This window comes from Coregonus clupeaformis, chromosome 9 (genome assembly GCF_020615455.1).
Source record: "Coregonus clupeaformis isolate EN_2021a chromosome 9, ASM2061545v1, whole genome shotgun sequence".
In the NCBI taxonomy this organism is placed as follows: Eukaryota; Metazoa; Chordata; class Actinopteri; order Salmoniformes; family Salmonidae; genus Coregonus; species Coregonus clupeaformis.
In genome coordinates, this window is record NC_059200.1 from 10,249,970 (window position 1) to 10,277,142 (window position 27,173).

Sequence of the window (27,173 nt, forward strand, 5' to 3'; positions counted from 1 at the left end):
AAGTGGAATGAGGCTATTTCTGTCTGGATTCCTTTTGAATGGATATCAATGAAGCATTTGCATACACAAAATGCACTTCATATGAAATGGTGATTATTGTATTGATTGGAAATTGTGTCATATGGGGGGTGTCAGACTATGTGTCACAAGAAAAAACTCGTCTGAGGTTCAATAATTGTTTGTAAAAATAAATGTTATTTAGCTCAGTTGGTAGAGCATGGCGCTTGCAACACCAGGGTTGTGGGTTCGATTCCCACGGGGGGCCAGTATGAAAATGTATGCACTCACTAACTATAAGTCGCTCTGGATACGAGCGTCTGCTAAATGACTAAAATGTAAAATGTATATTTATTCGATCCATTAGCCTATAAAAATATAGTTCTGACTAGGTGTTTGTTGAAAGAATAGGCAATGGCAATTTTAATCATGCTTTAATATGCTAACCACCCTATCCGGTTCACCTGTCCCAAACAGTGTGTTACCTTCAAAATGGTATTATAGCTTAGATTGAAAAACTGGAGTGAAATCAAATGTCGCTACTGACAGTAGCCTAGCTGTATGCTTATGGTATCCTGGAAAATACGTATATCGGAATTCAGTGGGGTATCCCGGCTTTAATTTATTTACGTATATCGGAATTCAGTGGGGTATCCCTGCTTTAATTTAAAGTCCAGGAATTTAGTTCAGCTGCTCACGTTCAACTTGAGTTTGACAAAGGAATAACGGGTCATTGCGAATACAGGCGGAGTCTGCTGAAAAACTCATTTTAGTATGTCTTCTTTGGGCTGGGTGTGGTTTTTCAGTCACATTGCCGTTAGCAGGAAATCAAGCTCTGTACCACCACTTTGAGGCGATACAAAGAAAATAGGAAAATACGAGCAGCCTTCTTTAGGTTGTGGGAAAAGTTTGAAATCAAAGTTTAACTGAACTTGACGGAGGATTTTGAGATTGTGCGCTTTATCTAATGGACACATTTTTTTGTTGACTCCATTGTTGCTATCATCCAATTCCTGACATCAGTGACTAAGGACAGATAACTGCGAAAATGCCGAAGACGGTGAGTAGCCTTTTTTAATGTGTGGGACCAGTTTAAAAAAATTAAATAAAATGTTTTACATAGAAATAAGACATTATATAAAACGCTATCTCTGGTCAAAATGTAGCTATCCAACTTGCGGTCTTGTTTGATCGAGAAAGATAATTTAGCCCATGACAGGCTATAAAGTAAAATGTTTGGATTGAAATTCTATAATTCTTCGAAAGCATATATTTGGCACATTTAACTCAATTAGCCTACTGAATGTGTCTGACTTTGTATAGCCTATGTAGGGCCATATAGGTTCAGAAAAGGTTTAGCGCGCCTCAAATGAATGAAAAGTGTATTTTAAAACATATATTTCATGTAGGGCAGGACGCTGTAGCCTATATTTTTTCTCTAGCATATCCTAAACTTGATTTATTACCGATTTCAAGGAATTGATACAATGTTGCCCAACGTTCTTTTTTGTTAGGCTACCCTAGGTTTGTGTCTATCCTATGAACCGTTATTTTGTGTCAACCTATGCGCCATCGGCAATCCCCCCTTCCTGGAACGTGATTGGCTTTTGAATGAACTTTCAAGAAGTTGAATAGGCCCTTGTTGGCTTCATATCAACTCGATCCCTATTGGGTCCGGTGAGGCGTTTCTGTAGTCTCGAGACTACAGAAACGCCTCACCGGATCCAATTCATATCAATGTGACCTATTAGTGTTGATTTTGTTTGCTGTAGGCCTACCGGATGTTCCCATTGCCCATTCGATGACGTTGTGTTTGTCTTTGTGGTACCCCGTAGTACAACAGCTAGTTTATGCACTCTTCAACAGTGGACTCCCATGTTAGCCTGTCCTACAGGCCTGCTATTGAGTGATGGAGGTCAGATCGCTTGCATTGTGCTCTATGAAAATATAGGCTATTCTAGGAGATACAGTATCTAGAAATGCAGGTTCTTAAAGTTTGATCTATGGCAAACCTTGGCCTAGATTACCAGGCCTGTGTGATTAGATATTTGCTATATAGTCCAGCCCAGGGAAATTTAGTTGAATGTAGAATCTACTGGATCAGTTCTATTGATGTTAAATAGCATTGCATTTGTAATTGATTTGATTTCTACGCTATCTTTATCAAGTATTTACACCAAATTAGGAACAATGAATAAGCCACTCGGTATTGCATCAGATTTTAGGCCAGAAAGACAGAACGTAAGACATCAGGATTTGAAAAATATGTTTTGCTTAATAAGAATCAGTCACTGCGATCAAATGCACCTCAGGTAATGACAGTAAAATAATGTGCAGTATTGTGACATTTAGCATGTAAGAATCAATTGTGAACTGATGAGAAGATTATAGTTGTATTTATTTTAATCTGTAGTTATGTATTGACATGTCTTTTCACAGAAGTCATCCATGTGTCCCCCTACCATTAGTGTAGGCTTTGGCTGTGCTTCTTTTGGCAATGTTACAGCTTCCCAAGGAACTGTAATCTAGTGACTCAAGGTTTCTAAGATTGCGTCAGTAACTTTTTAGCTATTTCCTGGCCTGCAGTCTCTTGACGCTGCCACTGAAAGCCTTATTTGGTGTTTCACAGCACAGACTCCCCCTTCTCCGTCCTGTGCAACTGCATGGTCCTCAGGCAGTGTTTCAGCACTTGAGGTTTTTAAGCACTTCTACAGGTCACCCCATGTCAGAAATGATATGCTATGTTACATCAAGCAATTTTATTACATTCATAAAACCCTCTCATCACTAAAAAGTTACTTGCAGTCTGGTTGATTTTCTTTCAGATGTACCTTTAGACTCTAGAACTCTACACATCACTAATAAATGTGTTATTCTGTGAGGTTGCTTTCCTTCAGAACTATGATATTCTAATCAACAGCAATTTCTACTTACTACGGTCCAGTGAAGTGAAATACTATTATGGCATAAGTATAATTTTGTTAGTTGGTAAAGCCTTAGTTCTTCACAAACAACAAATAATAGAACCAAGTGAAGTGGAAAGTCCAGTGGTATGTAAGAAGGGGATTAAGCAGCTCTGTAAACGCACATAGCAGAGCTGAGATTAACAATTTGTAATAAACTAAACTACAGGCGGTAGAGTGTGTGAAAGGCAGAAATTATGCAAACCTTTGGGGGCTTCAGCCCGTAAATGGAGGGTATCTGTGCGGCAGGTCTGAAACATCTCTCTGGCTGCAGAAAACCAACCAGTGAGTTGTCTTTTGTTGTTTTTTGTGTGTTTTTGAGTTGATTTAGATGAGGTTTGTTAGAAACAGAACTTTATTTATTTTTTACATAGGATCTCACCCTAGGTTAGCATAAAGCACTGGACTATTACTAAGTTGGTAAGTGAACAGTAATGATTCTGATAACGACCTCATCAATTTGTACTGATAAGTGGTTGCTTTAAGGTGTTTGAATACAAAGGAGCTGGCATTATCTGGGATTCATGAACCTGATTTGAAAAAGGGCAAGTCATAGTACAGTGAGTTTAACTAACTTGAATCTAATATAAGACTCACAAACACATTCAATCTGAAAAAATATAAACATATAATTGAAATTCTTGTATTGATTCTGTAAAACTGTCTTTTGTGGGAGTTTATAAAATTTGAGCGTTAATAGTTTGAGGCTAACCTAGTTCTCAGAATTAAAGTCAGGGAGAGCTTTTAGTTTCTACATCAGTGCATGTGGCTCAAATCTTCCTGTTTATGTTGTTGACCTTAAAACATACTATGAATACTTTTCTAATTGATTGTATTCCATTTGTGTATGGGAATATGTTTGTGAATGGTTAAAATTCACCTCCAAAAGTACGTAACCAAGAATCTAACAACATAGTATAAGGATTATCCATCAGTTCCTGATTTCCACTTATTTATGATTTTTGAATCCCCTTCAAAGTTTATTTGTTTGTATTTCAATCAGATGTCTTGAGGGGATGCAGTTGAAGGATGAGGCATTCCGAACATGTTGGAAAGAGAATTTGGAAAGTGGAAAATGTAACTTCATTTTTTCCTAGTGATTGGTGTCCCAGTTTATAATCATTTGCGTACTTTACTGAAATACAGTCTATTGCTAAGATTTGTTATAGCTTTGTTTGCTCCTCAGTATGACCAAACGCCCTTTACAAGACAGAAAAGGCATTGAACGTTCCCAAGGCAGAATGGAAACATTAACATGGGTGATTTTGTAGCACCTACAGATTAAACATTATAGAGTCTTAAAGGAGACCTGGGTAAAGGCCTTTGCAGACTGTACAATTTTAGCCGTTTTATGCCACGATTTTGCTGTCCCAGACAAAATGTCCACGTCCTGGGCAAATTCTTAGGTTGTAAACAATTGTCGAATGTCTTGACTCGTTCAGTGTGACAGGGTCTAGGTCTGCCGATTAAGTACCACTACGTGCGGTCGTAGGCTCTGACAGTTCTGGCTGTGTCAGATTTTTTTTGCCTTTATCGTGTATTGTGTGTGACTGGAGTTATGAGCCGATCCCGATGACTGACCAATAGTAACACGGCCGGCACTGAGTATGTACACAATAATACGATTATTGTAAATAGTCAGATTAATATAATAGTTCGATTTAAACGTTTACATGCTGTGCAAGAATAACGATTTCCCTAATAATCTTGTTTACATGACACATCTGAAATAAGGCTACTTGAAATCCTCTGTAGCTCAGCTGGTAGAGCACGGCGCTTGTAACGCAAGGGTAGCGGGTTCGATCCCCGGTATCACCCATACGTAAAAATGTATGCACACATGACTGTAAATCGCTTTGGATAAAAGCGTCTGCTAAATGGCATATTATTTTATATTAATTAATTGATGGGATTTTGATAAATCCGTAAAAAATATTTAAAAAAATAAAACGTTCTACCACCATGTTATTTTGGGGAAGCCTATTTGATTCTGAGTTTGGACATATAAAGCTTGTATGTGTAAATTATTTCGAAGATGCATACTTAAGAGTTTTTCCGAACTCACTTCACTCGCATAGAGAGAGGCTTGCGCTGCTGGTGCTGGCACATGCGCAGATCAAATACACCGCTGCAGTTGACGTAGCCTACGTCAGCTGACGTAGCCTCGAAAGACAATCGCAGAATGTGACGACAGAATTGAAGGATATCGTACAATCTGGCCAGGTTGATATCAATATTTTAATTTGGTAACATCGCACAGTGTGACGTGATAATCGTAAAAGACTGAATCCGATGTACAGTCTGCAAAGACCAAAGGCCAAAATGTCACAACTATTCCAACTTCAATTAATTGTTTCAAAATGTTATGCTTTAAGATACACATTTCTAAAATATGTAATCAAACCTTCCTCCAAAGGACTCTTCTATGGATTACATTTTGTGAAAATCCCCAAATCATGGTCGGTTTTGTTCTAGTTTTGTGAGGAATCACCCACAAAACTATACTTGGTCCTGTTACTGAGAGTGATGTTTTGCTGCTGTTCTAATAATAGTGTGTGAGAAGTGTTCTGAGCACTGGCCATGTGAGACCCACCCTTACCAGGCAGAACTGCACATTCTTGGTTCCTTTTTTCCTGTGTGAGATGAACTATTTTTACCCAGGAAAGTCACTTCTTAACAACCCTTGACTGGCAGCCAAGGACCTGTTGGCCTGAACTACACAACAAAATAATGTCTAATCAGTAGGCTATGTCATGTTAAGCAGTTTGTCTGGTTGGCTGGGAAAATAGAGTATAGTGTATAGAGAAAATATAAAAGTGGTATGGTTTAGGGCAGTGGTTCCCAACCTTTTTCGCTTACTGTCCCACCAACAAAATGTTGGTCTGTCTGAACTACCCCTGAAGTAACCCCTCATGTGCATTTTACCAGTAAGCCTATGGTCACATGAGTCTTCTCAAGTACCCCCTGTGGATAGGCCAAGTACCCCCAGGGGTCCTAGTACCCCTGGCTGGGAACCACTGATTTAGGGGATTCAACAAAACAATGATGCAAATAAATGTTTAACATGGTGACAGAGGCACAATGTGGGTCTTACATGCAAATCTACTCTCAATGTCTTACTGGATCTTGTAAATTAGTGTCATTTAACAAATCTTAGTCACTGAAGTTATATTCAACTCACATTTGTTGGTGTGGCTCAGTTCATAGTTAGGGTAAACCATAAAAGGAATAGCTATTTTTCATTTATTTTACCTTTATTTAACTAGGCAAGTCTGTTAAGAACAAATTCTTATTTACAATGACGGCCTACACCGGCCAAACCCGGACGACGCTGGGCCAATTGTGCGCCGCCCTATGGGACTCCCAATCACGGCCGGTTGTGATACAGCCTGGAATCGAACCAGGGGGTTTGTAGTGACGCTTCAAGCACTGAGATGCAGTGCCTTAGACCACTGCGCCACTCGGCTATGGTGTTATAGGCTTTGGGGTTTTGGTCGATTTCGTTTTTGATTTCGAGGTTGGTTCTGTTTGGGTGTGGCTTGCCCTGATTGGATGTGTTGCAACTGTCGCCTTGTTAAACATTCTTTAGTTTCACCTGTGCTGGCACAGGTGACATTTTAGCACTGCAGAGCCTATGCGCCAGTTGGCATGAGAGATGTTGGAAGAGCTAGACTGCTGTTTAACTCTCCCGCTATGTTTGTGAATACAAAGCCTTTTATTTTGTGTCTCCCTGTTCGGTTTGCTCCACGTTTATTTTCACTCCCTAACCTAAGTTGGTGTGGGTTTTCTTTTCTTTTAGTTTAGTTTATCAGGCAAATCTAGTGGGTGTCCATGGTGGGTGTGTGTTGAGACTCGAGTTTGCTTGGCCAGCATTCAGTAGGCATGGATGCCTTTCAGAACCCATTTTAAAACCCCACCTGGTTTGTTTTGTTGTCAGTGACTCATTTGTTAGTTATCTTTTTATGTTGAGCAACGATTTTTGGTTGGTTATTGGGGAACGTAACAATGGCAATAGACAGTTATAGGCCCTAACTTGTTTACAAATATAAGTTATCGCTCATGAAATAGCCTGCAAATGCACTTAAAGCTTCATTTCACTGGTAGATATTGCCAGAAAATGGACAGAGGAAATGAAACATTCAGCTAACCACTCCCTAGAAAACTGGGCCTTCATTTTGTATGAAATACAAAGTTGATTTATTAATCTCTCCCCCACAACGTTAGGTAACACCTTTGAGATGTGTCCAGATCGTGTTAAGTCATACATTTTAATAAAACAAGGAACTCAAATATGCACTGTTGAGTGGCGTAGAATTTGTTTCAGAACCAACCATGTTAAAGGTTTGTACTAATTACTTGTAGATGGCTGAATGTGTCTGGGTCGTTGGTGAAGCCTAAATGAGATTAATGTTCACGGTAGTTAGTTCCTGCTCCTACAGGCCTCGGTCCAGTCACAGCTCTACTCTACAGCCCTCTACTCTGTGTGCCGCCTCAGTCCAGCCACTCCAGTCCTCTGCTCTGTGGCGCCAGTGATGACAGGAAGTGGCAGGATGACAAGTGGCCTGACCAGCGAATGGGGCCTGCTGACACAAAGGGGAAAGAACGCAGCCCTAATCAGCCACACAGCTGGGAAATAAAGCATGCCATTGTGGCTCAGCTCAGGCGTGGGCCTCAGGCCTGCTCAGTTATTTCCCCGCCACATACACACACACACTCAAACACAGGCTGGCTGATTGTGCATGTTATCTCTGAGAGGACAGAGAACATGGAGCCATGTCAATACAGCTGTATTAATCACTCACAGCGTGGGATGAAAATATGTTTAGGGTGCACAGCAGGAGGAAGCTTGTATACCATAAGACAGGCAGCATATACTCATTTGTTGCATTCCTTTTATGGGCATATTCCATTTGTTTCTAATTCATACTAGCTATAAGACTGCTGTGAGTGTTGGGCCATGATGTAGTGGTCTAAAGACTGAGATATCCATGATGGCTAGCTCATCAGGTTTTGTATGCCTGCTGTTATATAAATCATTCTAAAAATAAGGCTACTTTTCTTTATTCCACTTGTGTAGTTACAAAAATGGCAGAACTTGCAACTTTTTATCATAATTACGTATAGGCCTACAGTAAATGTCATATGAGGGCAAAAAAGTGCGATAGAGAGCTACGTGTCCTTTTTGCATGCATGTGTGTGTGTGTGTTAAGAAATCAAAAAGAGAAATTGTGCTGGTGCAATCACTGAGCACACGTTATCTCTGAGAGGAAGGCAGGCAAGCAGCAATGTGATGCATTACAGGATGTAGTGTTAGTGAGCTCCATGTTGGGCGGCCCACCCTTGCTTTGCGAGGCCCAGCTACCAGAGGATGTGGTTACTTCCTGTAGTGAAGCAGCTTGGTAGAGAGAGAGAGCTGGGGGACAACATGTCCGCTTAGCATGCGAAAACCCCAAAAGTATTTCTGCCACTCATTTAGAGAGGTATACTGGCCAGATGCAAAATTATTTAATTTGACACAGTTTTAGTATACCTCATAGTAGCTGTAGGTAGTTTTTACTTCTATGTGAAATCTACTCCCACTAAATTCTGTTTAACATTCTGTTAGTGTAGTGGACAAATTTTATCGCATCATTAAGATAAAATATTTATTTCCCTTTTGGTTTCTGTGAAGTCAGTGTGCCTCTTTTTCCAATATAAGCTAATAATACCTCATTGCGCTGTCTCCCTCAATGGGTTTCCTGCAATTGTTTTTTCCAGGGTTTGAGGCTGATCAATCATTTTAGTCTAGCACCTCCCCTAATTGTCTGTACCAGGCACGGAAAATGGCGTCTCTCCCACATTGTACATATTTGAAACATTGTAATTGTCTGCCCCACCCTCCCCTCTCTAGTGAGTAAGGGAGTTGAAATTAACATGCATATTAATTATGTCTCAAAGGAGTATACCCAAAGAGTATTTAATGGAGTAGGATGGACATGCAACAGCTCTCAAATAAAGACAAAAATGTTTCACACTGCTTTGATAAAAGTCATGGTTGAGTGTTAGTCTCAGATATCCCAGACCTGGGAGCAACGTAAGCTAGGCAATGGCACTGGAGCATTGGAACATTGCTGGAAGCAACCCAACTGTCTAGAATGACTAGTTGAGTGTCAGCCTAAATTGTTGTATTATGGCTTTTGCTTACTGCCTGTTGAAAGCAGTATTTGGAACCTAACGTACTATGATGCCTTGGCTGCCTGCTCTGTTCAGTAGTTATCAGTTTATAAACCACTGACATTTTGGATGAAACATATCTGACAACCCACATACACACCATTTATTCTGAAAGTGTGTGGGTCCACCTTGTTATAACCATAAATCTTTCATGAGATGAAGGCAATTATAAGTAACACTGCCAAAATGTTTAATCAAAAAATGACTTTGCCAAGTTAGTGTGCTCATATGCCTGGCCCTATGTTGTCATGTAGGTGCACTCCTGCCCTGCTGTGAAACTCTACTGCCTCCGGTCATAGAATGAGGGGTCATAGAACGAGGGTTCATTCTAATGCCTATAAGGCCTATTCCCTTTTGATCAATCCAAAAAATTAATTCTGTATATAAATGTATATATTTATTAGCATAAATCATAAGTAAGTAACTCTAACAGTCTCTATAATCAATGTAGACTGATCCAACATGCTATTGATTCTCAATCTCAAATTCTCAGAGGCATCTAATGTGATAATCACTTTGTTGTAAATTAGGTACACCGACACAACTAACTTTTATTTTGATGGGATTCACTGGTTGTCAGTCACAGCGTACTAACTCATGTTGTTTTCTTTAACAGATTAGTGTGCGAGTTACCACGATGGATGCAGAGTTGGAGTTTGCCATCCAGCCCAACACAACGGGAAAGCAACTCTTCGACCAGGTAAAAACAATGCTTGCTCTGCTTAAACATGCTAATGGTTTTGCCTCCTCAGTGGCAAATTACACGTTCTTGTGGTGCTTTTCTTCTAATGCCAATCAATGTAAATTGCAAGCTGGGGAATGGAAGCCCAGGTGTGGGACTGGAGTGGAGGGTTTATTTTTATAGGAACTCTCACTCTCTCACTGTTCTTCTCATTGAATAAATCTGTTTGCTATTGCGTAGGCCTGCGAGCAAAACATTTTTGGGGGCTCCAGAAGTTTTTTGTTATATATATAGAGTGCCTTCAGAAAGTATTCAAACCCCTTGATTTTTTCCAGATTTTGTTAGGTTAAAGCCTTATTCTAAAATTGATCAAATCGTTTTTGTCCACTCATCAATCTACACACAATACCCCATAATGGCAAAGCAAAAACAGTTTTAGACATTTTTGCTAATTTATAAAATAAAAAAAATGGAGATATCACATTTACATAAGTATTCAGACCCTTTAATCAGTACTTTGTTGAAGCACCTTTGGCAGCGATTACAGCCTCAATTCTTCTTAGGTATGACGCTACAAGCGTTGCACACCTGTATTTGGGGAGTTTCTCCCATTCTTCTCTGCAGATCCTCTCAAGCTTTGTCAGGTTGGATGGGGAGCGTTTCTTCACAGCTATTTTCAGGTCTCTCCAGAGATGTTTGATCGGGTTCAAGTCCGGGCTCTGGCTGGGCCCATCAAGGACATTCAGAGACTTGTCCCGAAGCCACTCCTGCGTTGTCTTGGCTGTGTGCTTAGGGTCGTTCTCCTGTTGGAAGGTGAACCTTCGCCCCAGTCTGAGGTCCTGAGTGCTCTGTAGCAGGTTTTCATCAAGGATCTCTCTGTACTTTGCTCCGTTCATCTTTGCCTCAATCCTGACTAGTCTCCCAGTCCCTGCCGCTGAAAAACACCCCCACAGCATGATGCCACCACCATGCTTCATCATAGGGATGGTGCCAGGTTTTATCCAGACGTGACACTTGGCATTCAGGCCAAATAGTTCAATCTTGGTTTCATCAGACCAGAGAATCTTGTTTCTCATGGTCTGAGAGTCTTTAGGTGCCTTTTGGCAAACTCCAAGCGGGCTGTCATGAGGAGGGCCTTCCGTCTGGTCACTCTACCGTAAAGACCTGATTTGTGGAGTGTTACAGAGAATGTTGTCCTTCTGGAAGGTTCTCCCATCTCCACAGAGGAACTCTGGAGCTCTGTCAGAGTGACCATCGGGTTCTTGGTCACCTCCCTGACCAAGGCCCTTCTCCCCCGATTGCTCAGTTTGGCCGGGTGGCCAGCTTTAAGAAGAGTCTTGGTGGTTCCAAACTTCTTCCATTTAAGAATGATGGAGGCCACTGTGTCCTTGGGGACCTTCAATGCTGCAGACATTTTTGGTACCCTTCCCCAGATCTCTGCCTCGACACAATCCTGTCTCGGAGCTCTACGGACAATTACTTCGACCTCATGGCTTGGTTTTTGCTCTGACATGCACTGTCAACTGTGGGACCTTATATAGACAGTCGTGTTTCATGTCCAATCAATTGAATTTACCACAGGTGGACGCCAATCAAGTTGTAGAAACATCTCAAGGATGCTCAATGGAAACAGGATGCACCTGAGCTCAATTTCGAGTCTCATAGCAAAGGGTCTGAATACTTATGTAAAGGGGTCTGAATACTTTCCGAGAGGGTTAGAACTCCCACCAAAACAGGCTGAAATATCAGGCGGTCTTTTCAAACAGCTCTTACACTAAAAGGGCATTATCATAATTTTCACAATTTCACAGTATTATTCCAACCTCATAGTGTGGAAATATATATAAAAAGAAAATCACATTTTTGATTGCACTGGGCCTGCAGATACAGTGCATTCGTAAAGTTTTAAGACCCCTTCACTTTTTCCACATTTTGTTACGTTACAGGCTTCTTCTAAAATTGATTAAATAAAAAATGTTCCTCATCAATCTACACACAATACCCCATAATGACAAAGCAAAAACAGGTTTTCAGAAATGTTAGCAAATTTATGGGGTATTGTGTGTATATTGATGAGGGAAAAAAAACATTTTAATCAATTTTAGAATAAGGCTGTAACGTAACAAAATGTGGAAAAAGTCAAGGGGTCTGAATACTTTCCAAAGTATATACAGTACCAGTCAAAAGTTTGGACACACCTACTCATTCAAGGGTTTTTCTTTATTTTTACTATTTTCTACATTGTAGAATAATATTGAAGACATCAAAACTATGAAATAACACATATGGAATCATGTAGTAACCAAAAAACTAATCAAAATATATTTTATATTTAAGATTCTTCAAACAGCCACCCTTTGCCTTGATGACAGCTTTGCACACTCTTGGCATTCTCTTAACCAGCTTCATGAGGTAGTCACTTGGAATGCATTTCAATTAACAGGTGTGCCTTCTTAAAAGTTAATTTGTGGAATTTATTTCCTTCTTAATGTGTTTGAGCCAATCAGTTGTGTTGTGACAAGGTAGGAGGGTTAGCCCTATTTGGTAAAAGACCAAGTTCATATTATGGCAAGAACAGCTCAAATAAGCAAAGAGAAACGACAGTCCATCATTACTTTAAGACATGAAGGTCAGTCAATACGGAACATTTCAAGAACTTTGTCATTTTATTCAAGTGCAGTCGCAAAAACCATCAAGTGCTATGATGAAACTGGGTCTCATGAGGACCACCACAGGAATGGAAGACCAGAGTTACCTCTGCTGCAGAGGATAAGTTCATTAGAGTTACCAGCCTCAGAAATTGCAGCCCAAATAAATGCTTCATAGAGTTCAAGTCACAGACACATCTCAACATCAACTGTTCAGAGGAGACTGTGTGAATCAGGCCTTCATGGTCGAATTGCTGCAAAGAAACCACTACTAAAGCACACAAATAAGAAGAAGAGACCTGCTTGGGCCAAGAAACACGAGCAATGGACAGTAGACCGGTGGAAATGTGTCCTTTGGTCTGGAGTTCAAATTGGAGATTTTTGGTTCCAACTGCTGTGTCTTTGTGAGATGCGGTGTGGGTGAACGGATGATCTCCGCATGTGTATTCCCACCGTAAAGTATGGATGAGGAGGTGTTATGATGTGGGGGTGCTTTGCTGGTGACACTGTCTGTGATTTATTTAGAATTCAAGGCACACTTAACCAGCATGGCTACCACAGCATTCTGCAGCGATACGCTATCTCATCTGGTTTGGGCTTAGTGGGACTATTGTTTGTTTTTCAACAGGACAATGACCCAACACACCTACAGGCTGTTAAGGCTATTTTACCAAGAAGGAGAGTGATGGAGTGCTGCATCAGATGACCTGGCCTCCACAATCCCCCACTTCAACCCAATTGAGATGGTTTGGGATGAGTCGGACCGCAGAGTGAAGGAAAAGCAGCCAACAAGTGCTCAGCATATGTGGAAACTCCTTCAAGACTGTTGGAAAAGCATTGCAGGTGAAGCTGGTTGAGAGAATGCCAAGAGTGTGCAAAGCTGTCATCAAGGTAAAGGGTGGCTATTTGAAGAATGTCAAATATAAAATATGTTTGGATTTGTTTAACACTTTTTTGGTTACTACATGATTCCATGTGTGTTATTTCATAGTTTTGATGTCTTCAGTATTATTCTACAATGTAGAAAATAGTAAAAAATAAAGAAAAACCCTTGAATGAGTAGGTGTGTCCAAACTTTTGACTGGTACTGTATATCTGGTAAAAGGCTGACATTTGGATGTTTCAATTAAAAAAGCCTGTCACATAACTATAGAAATTGAAACATTGTGATTTCATTGTGATTTCAGAGACACAAAGTAACAATAACCTATGATTAAAGGGTTAGGCTATACTGGGCTCTCACCATCATCATCATTATTCACATCATTCCAATTTAATCAATTCACAATTATCAGCTTTGGTGTTGACATCAATGAACATTCTTTCCGAGTGAGGAGTGACACATGGGTAGGCCTACAAAAGGAAAACGTCTGAAAACGAAAATGATTATGAAATTAGAGCCACAGAAACCCAACGTCTGCCTTTCCCCCTACATTTGAACAGTCTACTAAGTCAATTTAATGTAGGAAAATATCACCAAATCCATTTAGGCTATGTCCTTTCATTTAGTCTCAATATGATAGGGAAAATGTAGGGTATTTCAAAAGAACAGAATACCATATTTTGAGTTGACTCTATAGGCCCGGGATGGGCAACTCCAGTCCTCTGGGGCCTGATTGGTGTCACACTTTTGCCCCAGCCCCAGCTAACACATCTGGACTGGAGTTACCCATCCCTGGTATAGGCTATACTAAAGATCTATCCAAGGTTCAACTTTAAGGCAAGGGCATCTTTTTAAAACTATTTTGATACTCACGTTAAGTCTTGATAATATGAATGAGAATGTAGTCAATTTTGTTTTGAAATCAGTATTTGTCCATCTCTCCCATTCTTCCCATTTTAAATAAAAAAATATACCTGAGAGATTCACAAGACTTTAACATTGGAATGTTGTAAAGTGCTGCCCTACCCTGGCTGGTGAGGACACTGGGGGGAATAATAGGCACACAAACTGAAGAAGACTATTTAGTATTTTATTAATTTAAGATTCTCACCAAGACATGCAGACAGACAAACAGTACAGTAGGCTATACATTGCACAAGAAGAGTATAGGCTATTTTAAGAGATTTAAGAGAATGAATGCAATTATATGCTGCTAATGAACAATAACTAGGCCCAATCAATTACCTTTGAAACTATCCTCTTTGAACTGCCAGATCTGAATAAATCGGTTGGATGGATGGCTTCGATTGTCAGCAATCAAATTGCAAGTCGTTCATTTGCCAATAATCCAAATAGTCTGCTTAAAAAGACCTTGCACTGCTACCCTCAGTATTCATTCTTCTTAGAGGTCAGAACAAGCAACCGGGACGTCACCAGAGTTTCATAACCAGGGGCATGAAGGCTACACCTTCAGACGGTAACGACAGACCGCAAAGTCCTTCTGGAAGTGCACCGAATATGATGCTTTCGAATGCCAAAGTTGCATAACGCTCACTGACGGGGTTATCTCCAAGTTATGCTGGATACGCGGTTCTTTCAGCGCCCCGAACAACTTGAGGAGCTCCTGACATACTTTCAGGCAACATGGGTTGGAGAGAAGGTCGGACGCATTGGAGAAAACCAATGTTTCCCATAGGTAGGAAATGTCCTGTTTAACATAATAATGTTTTTATTATTCGTATTCTTATTATTGATGGCAGTATGCCCAAGGCCAATAACATGGATGCTAATCTGCTTATATCTCTCTTATTTCTTTATTTTTAAATTATGGAGCTGATACGATGCTGTCCTGCAAGACTTGGCGAAGACCAACAACGGAGTGGAGGGCTGGCATCGAACATTTTTGGCGAATTTTGCGCTTACCACCCCACCATTTGGAAGTTCATCGAGGCATTTCAATGACAGCAGCAAAGACGTGAAATGAGAATGGAGCAGCAACTTGCTGGCGTTTCTCTACCATGGCAAAGACCCCTCTACCGCAAGCAACAGAAGGATCAGAAGTCACTAGTTCAGAAGTACACCACGATTGAACGGCTGGAGTCTTACCTGAAGAGCGTTGCCTACACTTTCAAGTTGCAGTTGTGAATACTCCAAAATCCATCTGAGAAAAATGAGCACCTAGCCCACTTGGACACGTCTTCATGACACATCAATTTCAACCCTTTCAATGACTCCAAAATCCCAATGAGGGAAAATGTGTTAATGAACTTGTTTTTATGGCGCTGCATTGTCATGTAGAATACTCTTATTTTTTGTATTGTTTGGTTATTTGAAATAAATGTTTTAGAACTACTTAGTTTTGCCATATTCTTTTTAAGTATTTTGCTACGCTTTTTTGTTGATAAAGAAAGGTTTTATAGTGAATTGTTCGTGTTAATGGATAGTGTAAGAACTACATAATACGAAAATACATGATTTAAAACGAAAATACATTGTAGAAACTAGATATTGGCTGTTTTTAGCCTTCAGCCTTTATATAACCATATGAACGAATTTATATAGGCCTAGATTACAATATTCTGCCCATATGAAGGAATGTATATACAATATTTGTAGCCATACATTATTTAATGAAAAGCAGTAAACATACACATTTAATAATAGACTCATAAACACAATCAGGCAATAGTTAACATACACAACATTGTTTCACATTTTTTAATAACTGACTCATAAACAGAATCATGCAATAGGCTACAGCTGGCTTCACAGCTTCCCCGGCGCTTCACAGCTTCCCGGGGAAAGTCGATTTATTGTAGCCTCACGTGGAGGAAAGGGTAGCGGAGGCAGGCGTTCGCTTCTGCTGCAGTGTTCACGGTAAAATATTACGAGTTGTAGCGGTGCTTCGGATTTGTCATTAAACTATCTACCCACCCTAAGCTTACCCATCTCAACTCAAGGCCGGCTCAATCAAATCAGATGACTGTGTAGAACTGGGTGATTTGGTGATGGTGTGGTGTGCAGGCAGTGGTAGTGTGTTTAAACTGTCTTCTTAATGGGAAACACCCCCACCAGCTCCTCTCCAAGGCTGTTTACACAGCATATGTGCCTCCTCCAAGGTATTTAGTGCATGAGTGGTCATCAGTCCCTAGCCGTCTCAAGCTGTACCATGCCTGCCTGTCTGTGTGAGGAGAGGAGAGGAATGTATGTAGAGATTGGTGCTTGGTGCTTGGCGCTTGGCGAGCCGTTTTGGTCCCACCAGTGTTAAAGTGGCACTCTCAGACACAAACACATCATGGCTGTATGGCAGGCCAGCCTGGCCTCAGATTACATCTCTATTGTTTTAGCAGAGGGGCCAGACACTCTCTGAATCACCCCAAGGCATCCATCACCAATTTTATAATGGACCTATCTCACTTAATGCTTATAATCACATAGATTATTAATTTGTTTCTATTACTTTTATTATTATTAATTTTTAAACTTAATGTGGACTTTGTTGTCCAGACATATCTGTGTCAGGACAGCCACAGACCCCTCTAAGTGACGTTTGATGTAGTGGGCAATCTGGGCAGGGGACTGGATGACTCCCTCCACAGCCATTAGATAAGATTACAGAGTTTCCACTCTATTTTTACTCAGGCAATCAGAAATAGAGCTGTATGGTGCAACAATGCTGAAGCACTAAATGTAATATGTGACTTAATTCTTATTTAAATCTGGTTAAGATTTTCGTAATACATAAAATGGATGCCTTTCACCAGTTAGCCTAATGGATCCAACGCCTCTGTTTGTTTGTGTGTGTGAGAGAGAGATTATATACTGATATAACAAATATCAATGTCTAGGGTAGAAAATTAGGAGTTAAGTTATGTTGAGCAAGTTTAAACTGCTGTTCACCACCTAGGTCCAAGCAATTACTCTTAGGAAATGGCTGGCAACTGCATTATCCCTCAGGCCAGAATTTACGTATTTATATCCAATTTTGTGATGAGTTCAGTGTGTTTAAAAATTCAAGCAGTTACAATTTTGGCATTAGGTTTAGCTTTGAAATGGTTATTTGATACAGTGTTATATTGAAACTGATAATGAAATCAAGAAGGTTATTCATTGAAAAGATAACATTTACATTTACATTTTAGTCATTTAGATAAGTAGATTATCTATGCACTAAACTAAGATGATTCTGTATTCATACTTCAGTAAAAGTGCTTTAATATAACTCTATAGAACGTCTAAACCTGAGAGGATTAGATCCTTATATTGTTTTCAATGAATGACTCAACCATCATGCACCATTACCAACAGTAAATTAAAACCTGACATGAAACAAGAATGTCACGTAACACTGTTTTCACAGACAATTTAACACAATTAACCCCTGTTGAGAGCTGGGTTACATTTCAAAAATTGTGTGCCCTAAGGTTGTGAAGACAATCGGACTGCGGGAGGTGTGGTTCTTCGGACTGCAGTACCAGGATACAAAAGGTTTCTCAACATGGCTCAAGCTTAATAAGAAGGTGAGTGCCTCCATTTAAACAAGGACATAGTGAACAAGGCTTCCATGCCACCTTACACTCTTAGAAGTAAAGGTGCCTGGAAAAACAGTTTTGGGTTGCCACACCGGCGGAACCTTTCCAGTTGAAAAGGAACCCCTCTGAAAAGGGTCTTCGAGGAACCCCTGTGTAAAGGTCGAACCGGATACTTTTTGTGTTGGAAAGGGTTCAATTTTGAACCTTTTTAATAATATATTGTAGAGGTGGCAGCCTATCAGATTGGAGGCATGGCTTGTTGGAGGCGATGCTTTCAGATAGTTATTTATGGTCACCCGTTAGTGTAAATGTCATTCCTGTTCAACATGTTAAGTTCGTACTCTGTAAATTAATATGTTCCTTGAATATTTATGCAAATATATATTCTTATATAATATTAATAATATTAATATTGCTGACTACATACAGTAATAAAGTGGTAGCTATTCAAATTTTGGGATTTGCATATGCTCTTGAGGAACTCATACATCTCTGTCAGTGTTCAACCTTAATGTGATGACAATACAACAGAACAGATGAACAGGAATGACATTTACTCTAATGGATGGCCAAACAAATATCTATCTTAAAGCCACACCCCTACCAAGCCACGCCTCCACTCCAGGGTTCCTCCAGGAACCCCTTGCTACATTGAACCATAAAGGTTCCTCCAAGAACCCCTCAACTAACCGAAGGTGCAAATATTAACCTTTGACTAGCAATGGTTCGTTGAAGAACTCCAGGGGTTCCTTGAGGATGTCCAGGGTTCATTGAGTCACCACAAATTCTAAGAGTGTAGGTTAAAGAGAAACTGCTCCTGGCGCCTCCACTCAGCTGTATGACCCCTGACCCTAGGTGACTGCCCAGGATGTGAGGAAGGAAAGCCCACTGCTGTTCAAGTTCCGGGGAAAGTTCTTCCCTGAGGACGTGTCAGAGGAGCTGATCCAGGAGGCCACCCAGAGGCTGTTCTTCCTGCAGGTGAAGGAGGGGATCCTCAATGATGACATTTACTGCCCCCCGGAGACGGCTGTGCTGTTGGCCTCCTACGCCGTGCAGGCCAAGTACGCTGACTACAACAAGGACATCCACTCGCCAGGATACCTGTCCAGCGACAAACTGCTGCCTCAGAGGTGAGGCCTCCACCATCTCTAGAGTTTACATAACACCTTTTGATTGGACCTCCATACTCTCTCTGCCATAAACAGTCTATTGTGGCATACTTTGTTTTTAAAGTGTCATTTAATGTTGTCTTCGTGTTTTTAGAGTCCTGGACCAGCACAAGCTCAACAAGGAGCAGTGGGAGGAGAGGATCCAGGTGTGGCATGAGGAACACAAGGGCATGCTCAGGTACTGAAACACACACACACAGACACACACATTACTTACCCCTCCTAGCTCTGTTGTCCCTGGCCTGAAAAACATCTGCCTCTATTGGTTTCAATTGAAAGTTCTATATCTCTCTGCACAGTACGACATACCACGTCATGTGGAAAATTGCTTTAGCTTCTTTCATAGAGTGAATAGATTTGCACTCTGAGAGCTTGAGTATGTGAAAGCATGTGCTGTGATTTTGAAGCATCTTGACAATCAACTCTTATTGAGAATTATTTTGGCAGCTACCCAGCTGGTAGTCTTTTAATAACTTAACAGCTTGTGTTCCTTCTGTGCTTAATGACTTGATTTATTTTACCCACACAGAGAGGACTCAATGATGGAGTACCTAAAGATCGCTCAGGACCTGGAGATGTACGGTGTCAACTACTTCAGCATCAAGAACAAGAAAGGATCAGAGCTATGGTTAGGAGTGGACGCCCTGGGACTCAACATTTACGAACAGAATGATAAGTGAGTGACTCATGTAGAAATGTACACCACATGGGTACTCACACATATGGGACTGAAAGCTGTTATACATATGCTGTACAAACTCAGGTCTAATGGTTGTTTTCTGATTGTGACGAAGTGTAAATGAGAACGCAAATATCACTGTGTTGATATCACATTTTTGCCTCAACAGGATGACACCTAAAATTGGATTCCCATGGAGTGAAATCAGGAATATTTCCTTCAACGACAAGAAGTTTGTCATCAAACCCATTGACAAGAAAGCACCAGTATGTAACCACCAATGCCCTCTCTGTACTTATGGTTAAAGGAATACTGCGAGATTATGGCAGAGTCAGATGAGCCCAGAGTCAGATGAACTCATGGATACCCATTTTTATGTCTCTGCGTGCAGTATGAAGGAAGTTAGAGGTAGTTTCGCGAGCCAATGCTAACTAGCGTTAACGCAACAACTGGAAGTCTACAGGTATGCTAGAGTATGCAAAACTACCTCTAACTTCCTTCCTACTGCATGCAGAGACATAAAAATGGTATCCACGAGTTCATCTGACTCTGGGTAATTAGAAAAACGAATCTCGCATCTGCTAAAGGGTGTATGCGACCAATAAACCTTGATTTGATAAAGTTATAAAGTATTTACTAGGGAGAGAAATTATTATTGTTGCCATAATAATTTTTTTATAAAGATTACTGGTACTCACACGTGTTCTTTCCTAGGACTTTGTATTCTATGCTCCACGACTGCGTATCAACAAGCGCATCCTGGCACTCTGCATGGGCAACCATGAGCTGTATATGCGTCGCCGCAAACCAGACACCATCGAGGTACAGCAGATGAAGGCCCAGGCCAGAGAGGAGAAGAACCACAAGAAGATGGATAGGTCAGTGTCACTACCACCGCACTGTAGTTACTGCTTACAAGTCTATTTCAAGACTTCAGAGACCTGTGGTTACTCCAGCCTCTGTCTTTGTATCGTCCTTGTATCAGCCCAACAGCAATGCTCAAAACGAAAGCTGAACATGAAGAGCATCAATGGATCATTTCTAACATTAAAATCACAGCAGACTGTTGTGGGTGGCAACTGGTGGCCACTGGCCAGACATTATTGTCTGACGGTCTTTGTTATGAGTGGATGCTTCTTACTAAAGTCCCTCTAACTTCAGTAGCCATCAGAACATTGACAGATCTCTTTAGCTAATGTTTAGGTTGGCCTATTGTCTGATAAAGAAGGCTTGAAAATGTTAGGAAGTTGTCCATGTTCCCTCCCTTCTATTTCCCTGTTTACTCTACGGCCTCTGTCAACCAGGGCACTGCTGGAGAACGAAAAGAAGAAGAGAGAACTTGCTGAAAAAGAAAAGGAAAAGATTGAAAAGGAGAAGGAGGATCTTATGGAGAGACTGAAACAGATTGAGGAACAGACAAAAAAAGCTCAGCAAGGTTGGAAACCCCCTATGACTGTAGAACGAATAAATAAGAGAAAACCTATTATCTTTACTCTTAAAGCTTGGAGTCTTATAAGAGAGTGGTTGTTCATCACTTATTATTGATTATTGTCTAAATACACATATGTTGTGTGTGTTCACCCAACACACTATAAAGCACTGTAAGACCTAATGTAACCTTTATTTAAGCAAGTTAGTCTTGTTGAGAGAAAATCTATTTTGCAAGAGAGACTTAATGAAGCTACAGGACATGTAGTCCGTTCTGTCTATTATCATCATTACTGTTTGTGTGCAGAGTTGGAGGAACAGACGCGGAAGGCCCTGGAGTTGGAGCATGAGAGGAAGCGTGCTCAGGAGGAGGCGGAGCGTCTGGAGAAGGAGCGCAGGATGGCTGAGGAGGCCAAGACTGCCCTGCTCCAGCAGTCTGAGAACCAGATGAAGAACCAGGAACACTTGGCGAGTTACCCACACATTACACACATTCACCAACAGCACACGCAGTGTCAGCACGTAGCATTGTGCTACAGAGTGATGAGCTACTGAGTAATGTGATGATTGTTAATTACTGTAGTTAATTTATTGGAATAAAACAAATCATTTATTATTTGTATTGTACATAAACATGTATTATCATGATCGTTAATAAGCTAATTCTAGAAATTGTGAAATGTATGAACATTGTTTAACTTCTAGTTTTCTGACTGTGGTAGTATTCACATGGTTTGGAAATGAAAATAAGCAAACATCTGAACCTTTCCAATCCAAACGCATGGAAAGAAAGTGAAAATACTGTTTTTCCCCACAGGCCACGGAACTGGCTGAGCTGACCTCAAAGATCTCCCTACTGGAGGACGCCAAGCAGAGGAAGGAGGATGAGGCAACGCAGTGGCAACAGAAGGTGTGGTCTCAGCTACTGCTCTCCTCATTCACTCTGACCTCCCCCACCTTCTCAAATTGTTTAGTCCCATGTGTCATTAACTACATCCAATGTTGCAGTAATTCATCCATTAGAACAAAGTGAAGATTAGGATGAACCATAGCCTAGCATTCAAGTATAGCTCTGATATGGTATTCTGAAGTTATAACAGTTGGACACTGTTTGTTTTAAGATACCATACTTAAGGCACAGACACACCGGTAGCGTATGTCGGCTGAGAGTACTGAGCACCTCTGAACAGAGTGCCAGCCGTAATTTGCAAACTGTGTGCAAAATGACGGCAGTCAGAGGCGCCCACAGGCAGGTGGTCCCTAAAACACACCTTGCTGAACGAACTGCAAACGAACGGCAGATGAACGGCAGATCGACATTCGGTGCGGTGTGTGCGCTCCCTTAAGGCAAATGTGGATCTAGCGTTCGTCTCCGATCGTTCAGCGCGCTGTGTTTTAGGGACCACCCGCTGTAATCGTCTGACTGCCCCAAAAAATCACACGATTCTACATCACGGATGACACTCTGTTCAGATGGCACTCTGTTCAGATGACACTCTGTTCAGATGGCACTCTGTTCAGATGACACTCTGTTCAGATGGCACTCTGTTCAGATGACAATCTGTTGAGATGGCACTCTGTTCAGATGGCACTCTGTTCAGATGGCACTCTGTTCAGATGGCACCCTGTTCAGATGGCACTCTGTTCAGATGGCACTCTGTTCAGATGGCACTCTGTTCAGATGACACTCTGTTCAGATGGCACTCTATTCAGATGGCACTCTATTCAGATGGCACTCTGTTCAGATGGCACTCTGTTCAGATGACACTCTGTTCAGATGGCACTCTATTCAGATGGCACTCTGTTCAGATGACACTCTGTTCAGATGACACTCTGTTCAGATGACACTCTGTTCAGATGGCACTCTGTTCAGATGACACTCTGTTCAGATGGCACTCTGTTCAGATGACACTCTGTTCAGATGGCACTCTGTTCAGATGACACTCTGTTCAGATGGCACTCTGTTCAGATGACACTGTTCAGATGACACTCTGTTCAGATGACACTCTGTTCAGATGACACTCTGTTCAGATGGCACTCTGTTCAGATGACACTCTGTTCAGATGGCACTCTGTTCAGATGACACTCTGTTCAGATGGCACTCTGTTCAGATGACACTCTATTCAGATGACACTCTATTCAGATGGCACTCTGTTCAGATGACACTCTGTTCAGATGACACTCTGTTCAGATGGCACTCTGTTCAGATGGCACTCTGTTCAGATGACACTCTGTTCAGATGACACTCTGTTCAGATGACACTCTGTTCAGATGGCACTCTGTTCAGATGACACTCTGTTCAGATGGCACTCTGTTCAGATGACACTCTGTTCAGATGACACTCTGTTCAGATGACACTCTGTTCAGATGGCACTCTGTTCAGATGACACTCTGTTCAGATGACACTCTGTTCAGATGACACTCTGTTCAGATAGCACTCTGTTCAGATGACACTGTTCAGAGGTGCTAAGTGCTATCGGCCAGCAATCGCTATTGGTGTGTCTGAGCCCTTAGACTCCCTCTGGTGGAGGGCGTTACTCCATTGGAGGGGCCCCTCCTCTCCTCTCCCCCTGTGTGCATGGTGACTCATGCTGTGGGCCTGGCTGAAAGGGGTGGTTTCTCTCTGTCTTTACGCTAGGGAAATCCTGTTTGCCTCTGAGGATATCTCTCACCCCATTGTGACATTTTCCCTATTTTCGCATTTAAAAGAATGCAAATCTAAATGGCAGGTCCCAAATGTTGTGTGATTGTGCTGTATAGAACAAACCCCCCATTTTAATGTGACAGATTTATGAGCTGATTGGTGCACCGTACTGTCACACAGGACATGAATGTACATTTTGGGTCCATTAGGACTGTAGAATCTTATAGAGGTCATTATAGAGGTACTTGCTTCCATTCAGCCACAAGAGCATTAGTGAGGTCGGGCACTGATGTTGGGCGATTAGGCCTGGCAGTCGGCGTTCCAATACATCCCAAAGGTGTTTGATGTGGTTGAGGTCAGGGCTCTGTGCAACCAGTCAAGTTCTTCCACACCGATCTCGACAAACCATTTCTGTATGGACCTCGCTTTGTGCATGGGGGCATTGTCATGCTGAAACAGGAAAGGGCCTTCCCCACACTGTTGCCACAAAGTTGGAAGCACAGAATCGTCTAGAATGTCATTGTATGCTGTAGCGTTAAGATTTTCCTTCAATGGAACTAAGGGGCCTAGCCCGAACCATGAAAAACAGCCCCAGACCATTATTCCTCCTCCACCAAACTTTACAATTGGCACTATGCATTGGGGCAGGTAGCGTTCTCCTGGCATCCGCCAAACCCAGATTTGTCTGTCGGACTGCCAGATGGTGAAGCATGATTCATCACTCCAGGGAACTCGTTTCCACTGCTCCAGAGTCCAATGGCGGCGAGTGTTACACCACTCCAGCCAACGCTTGGCATTGCGCATGGTGATCTTAGGCCTGTGTGTGGCTGCTTGGCCATGGAAACCCATTTCATGAAGCTCCCGACGAACAGTTCTTGTGCTGACGTTGCTTCCAGAGGCAGTTTGGAACTCGGTAGTGAGTGTTGCAATCAAGGACAGACGATTTTTACACGCTATGCGCTTCAGCACACGGCGGTCCCGTTCTGTGAGCTTGTGTGGCCTACCACTTAGCGGCTGAGACATTGTTGCTCCTAGACTTTTCCACTTCACAATAACAGCCCTTACAGTTGACCGGGGCAGCTCTAGCAGCGCAGAAATTTGACGAACTGACTTGTTGGAAAGGTGGCTACTATGACGGTGCTACGTTGAAAGCCACTAAGCTCTTCAGTAAGGCCATTCTACTGCCAATGTTTGTCTATGGAGATTGCATGGCTGTGTTCTCAATTTTATACACCTGTCAGCAACGGGTGTGGCTGAAATAGCCGAATCCACTAATTTGAAGCGGTGTCCACATACTTTTGTATATATAGTGTATTTCTTCTGCCAGGGGGAAACAGAACCAGACAGGTGAAAGACTGGCTAATACTGTGCTATGGTGAAACAAAATACTTTATGGATATTATACTGAACTTGGCTAACCCGATAGCTGGCACTGTAGTTAACCTGAAGTTCACCCGTTTGTTTGTATCACATAACCTATTGATATTCCTTCTCCTGAATCAGTTCATACCATGAGTCATTAACATGAGTGGCTGCCCCCCTTAGGCCTGCATGGTGCAGGAGGACCTGGAGAAGACCAAAGAGGAGCTGAAGAGCAAAATCATGGCGTCCCACATACAGGAGCCTATGCAGGCCGAGAACGAGCATGACGAGAATGACGAGAGCAGTGACCAGGCCAGCGCCGAGTTCACGGGCGGCATCTCCTACAAAGACCGCAGTGAGGAGGAGCGCATGACCGAAACCGAGAAGAACGAGCGTGTGCAGCAACACCTGCTGGTGAGTGACCGACTGTGGCTGCTGCCCACATCAAACCCCCCCCCAGCACTGTTTATAGGGGTTGTATCACTGTTTATGATAGTGTAGAGATCAAAAGAATGGCGCATATAAACGTATCCTGTTATGCCTGTGTTGTTGTGTGAGCTATAGTGAAACTTGGCAGTAATGTTATGTTTCCTTTACCAGGCTTTGAGCTCGGAGTTGGCCATCGCTCGGGATGAGACCAAGAAAACCGCAAATGACATCATCCACGCAGATAATGTGAAAGCGGGACGGGACAAGTACAAGACCCTCCGGCAGATTCGGTCGGGCAACACCAAGCAGCGTATAGACGAGTTTGAGTGCATGTGATGCATCTTGTTTGCAACTGCTATAGGCCCCACAGTGGTGCCATACTTGGTCCATTCATTCTAGACTGCAGACACTGCCTTACACAAGCTACAGTGCCTTCTACCCAAACAAGACCAGTATACATATCAAAGAGCAAAAAGAAAATACTGCACAATGTATTTGAATAATGGTGCACAAATTACAATACAAGTACAATACAATGAAATAAGTGCATCAGTTAATAAGGGAGATATTTAATAGAAGAACAGTTTAAAGTGGATAAGATTTGATCATTTGGATTATAGATGGAGGAGGATGTTGTATTGATGATCATTTACAAGTTATTTTTAATTGATTCATTCCTCACACTGTTTTAAACTGAAAACGAACAAAACAACAACTCGATGCAGGACAGCTGCAATTTGAATTACAATATGGTTGGTCACTATTTAGGTGTCATTGTTTCAGAGCAGGTTTGTTTGTTTTGAGGTGGACCGTTAAGCATTTTCAACAAATGAAGAGAACATCAAACTGTATTTAAATGTGCATTTTTTTATTCTAATTTTAAGCATTTAAATAGATGGTTGTCTTTCTAAGAGAAGGACATCTTTGTTCGGAAACTCTCAGCAGTATTACTTTTACATAAGATTTGATTAAGTCCATATGAAATAAGCGCTGGAATACCACATTTTCCTTTTTCAGAGAGAGACATACAGGACCTCTGAATGACTCTTTACAGACCAAGTGTATCTGCTATGACATATAGCCATGCACACTAGTATTTGCCATGATTAGGAGTTTCTTTTTGTATATCAATCTTTTGCAAAATCTTGTATTATATGGCATTTGAAGCAATATGATTCTAAGGCCTGCCGTGAAAGATTTATTTTGTCATTTGGATTTTTCAATAAAACAAGTTATGTGTAAAAAGATGGATGTCTTACGAATTGTATGTGTCCCTCTAGCCTTTTGTCAATAAATTATATGAATGACTGGAAGCCACCAGCCAGAATTAAAACAAGGATGACTATTGTAATTATTACAGTACTGGGCAGTGCCTTGTCTTCTGCAGAATATTTCAGCAGACCTTTGCTGCTTAAGTCTCCATTTCAACTGTCATTAAAAGTGGAAACTACACTGTTTTATGTGTTCTGTTTTCCCTTTTCCCTTATCTTTGTTTGATCTCAGAAACGGACTGGCCATATGGAAGTCTGGGCAAATGCCGGATG

General features: G+C 41.5%; 1 protein-coding gene across 2 annotated transcripts; it reads left to right on the forward strand.

Moving 5' to 3' along the window:
• Positions 1–533: 533 nt before the first annotated feature.
• On the forward strand, positions 534–26,965 carry LOC121573720 (moesin). 2 transcript variants are annotated; one of them, XM_041885910.2, is made up of 13 exons: positions 534–1,057; positions 9,790–9,873; positions 17,811–17,906; positions 18,774–19,048; positions 19,182–19,265; positions 19,617–19,763; positions 19,936–20,032; positions 20,481–20,644; positions 21,071–21,201; positions 21,502–21,662; positions 22,012–22,104; positions 25,384–25,614; positions 25,801–26,965. In XM_041885910.2, exons 1-13 carry the CDS (start codon positions 1,046–1,048, stop codon positions 25,963–25,965), a joined length of 1,740 nt encoding a protein of 579 aa, XP_041741844.1. In that variant the 5' UTR covers positions 534–1,045; the 3' UTR covers positions 25,966–26,965. The 2 variants fall into 2 exon arrangements, with proteins under 2 accessions (XP_041741844.1, XP_041741845.1); XM_041885911.1 differs by lacking the exons at positions 534–1,057; positions 17,811–17,906; positions 18,774–19,048 and having other exon boundaries at positions 9,815–9,873.
• The last annotated feature ends 208 nt before the right edge of the window (positions 26,966–27,173 follow it).

Excerpts from the sequence above, each read along its gene's own strand:
- LOC121573720 (XM_041885910.2), top strand. Across the intron at positions 20,033-20,480 it reads CCATTGACAAGAAAGCACCA|GACTTTGTATTCTATGCTCC; the intron begins GTATGTAACCAC and ends GTTCTTTCCTAG. Across the intron at positions 21,663-22,011 it reads TGAAGAACCAGGAACACTTG|GCCACGGAACTGGCTGAGCT; the intron begins GCGAGTTACCCA and ends TTTTCCCCACAG.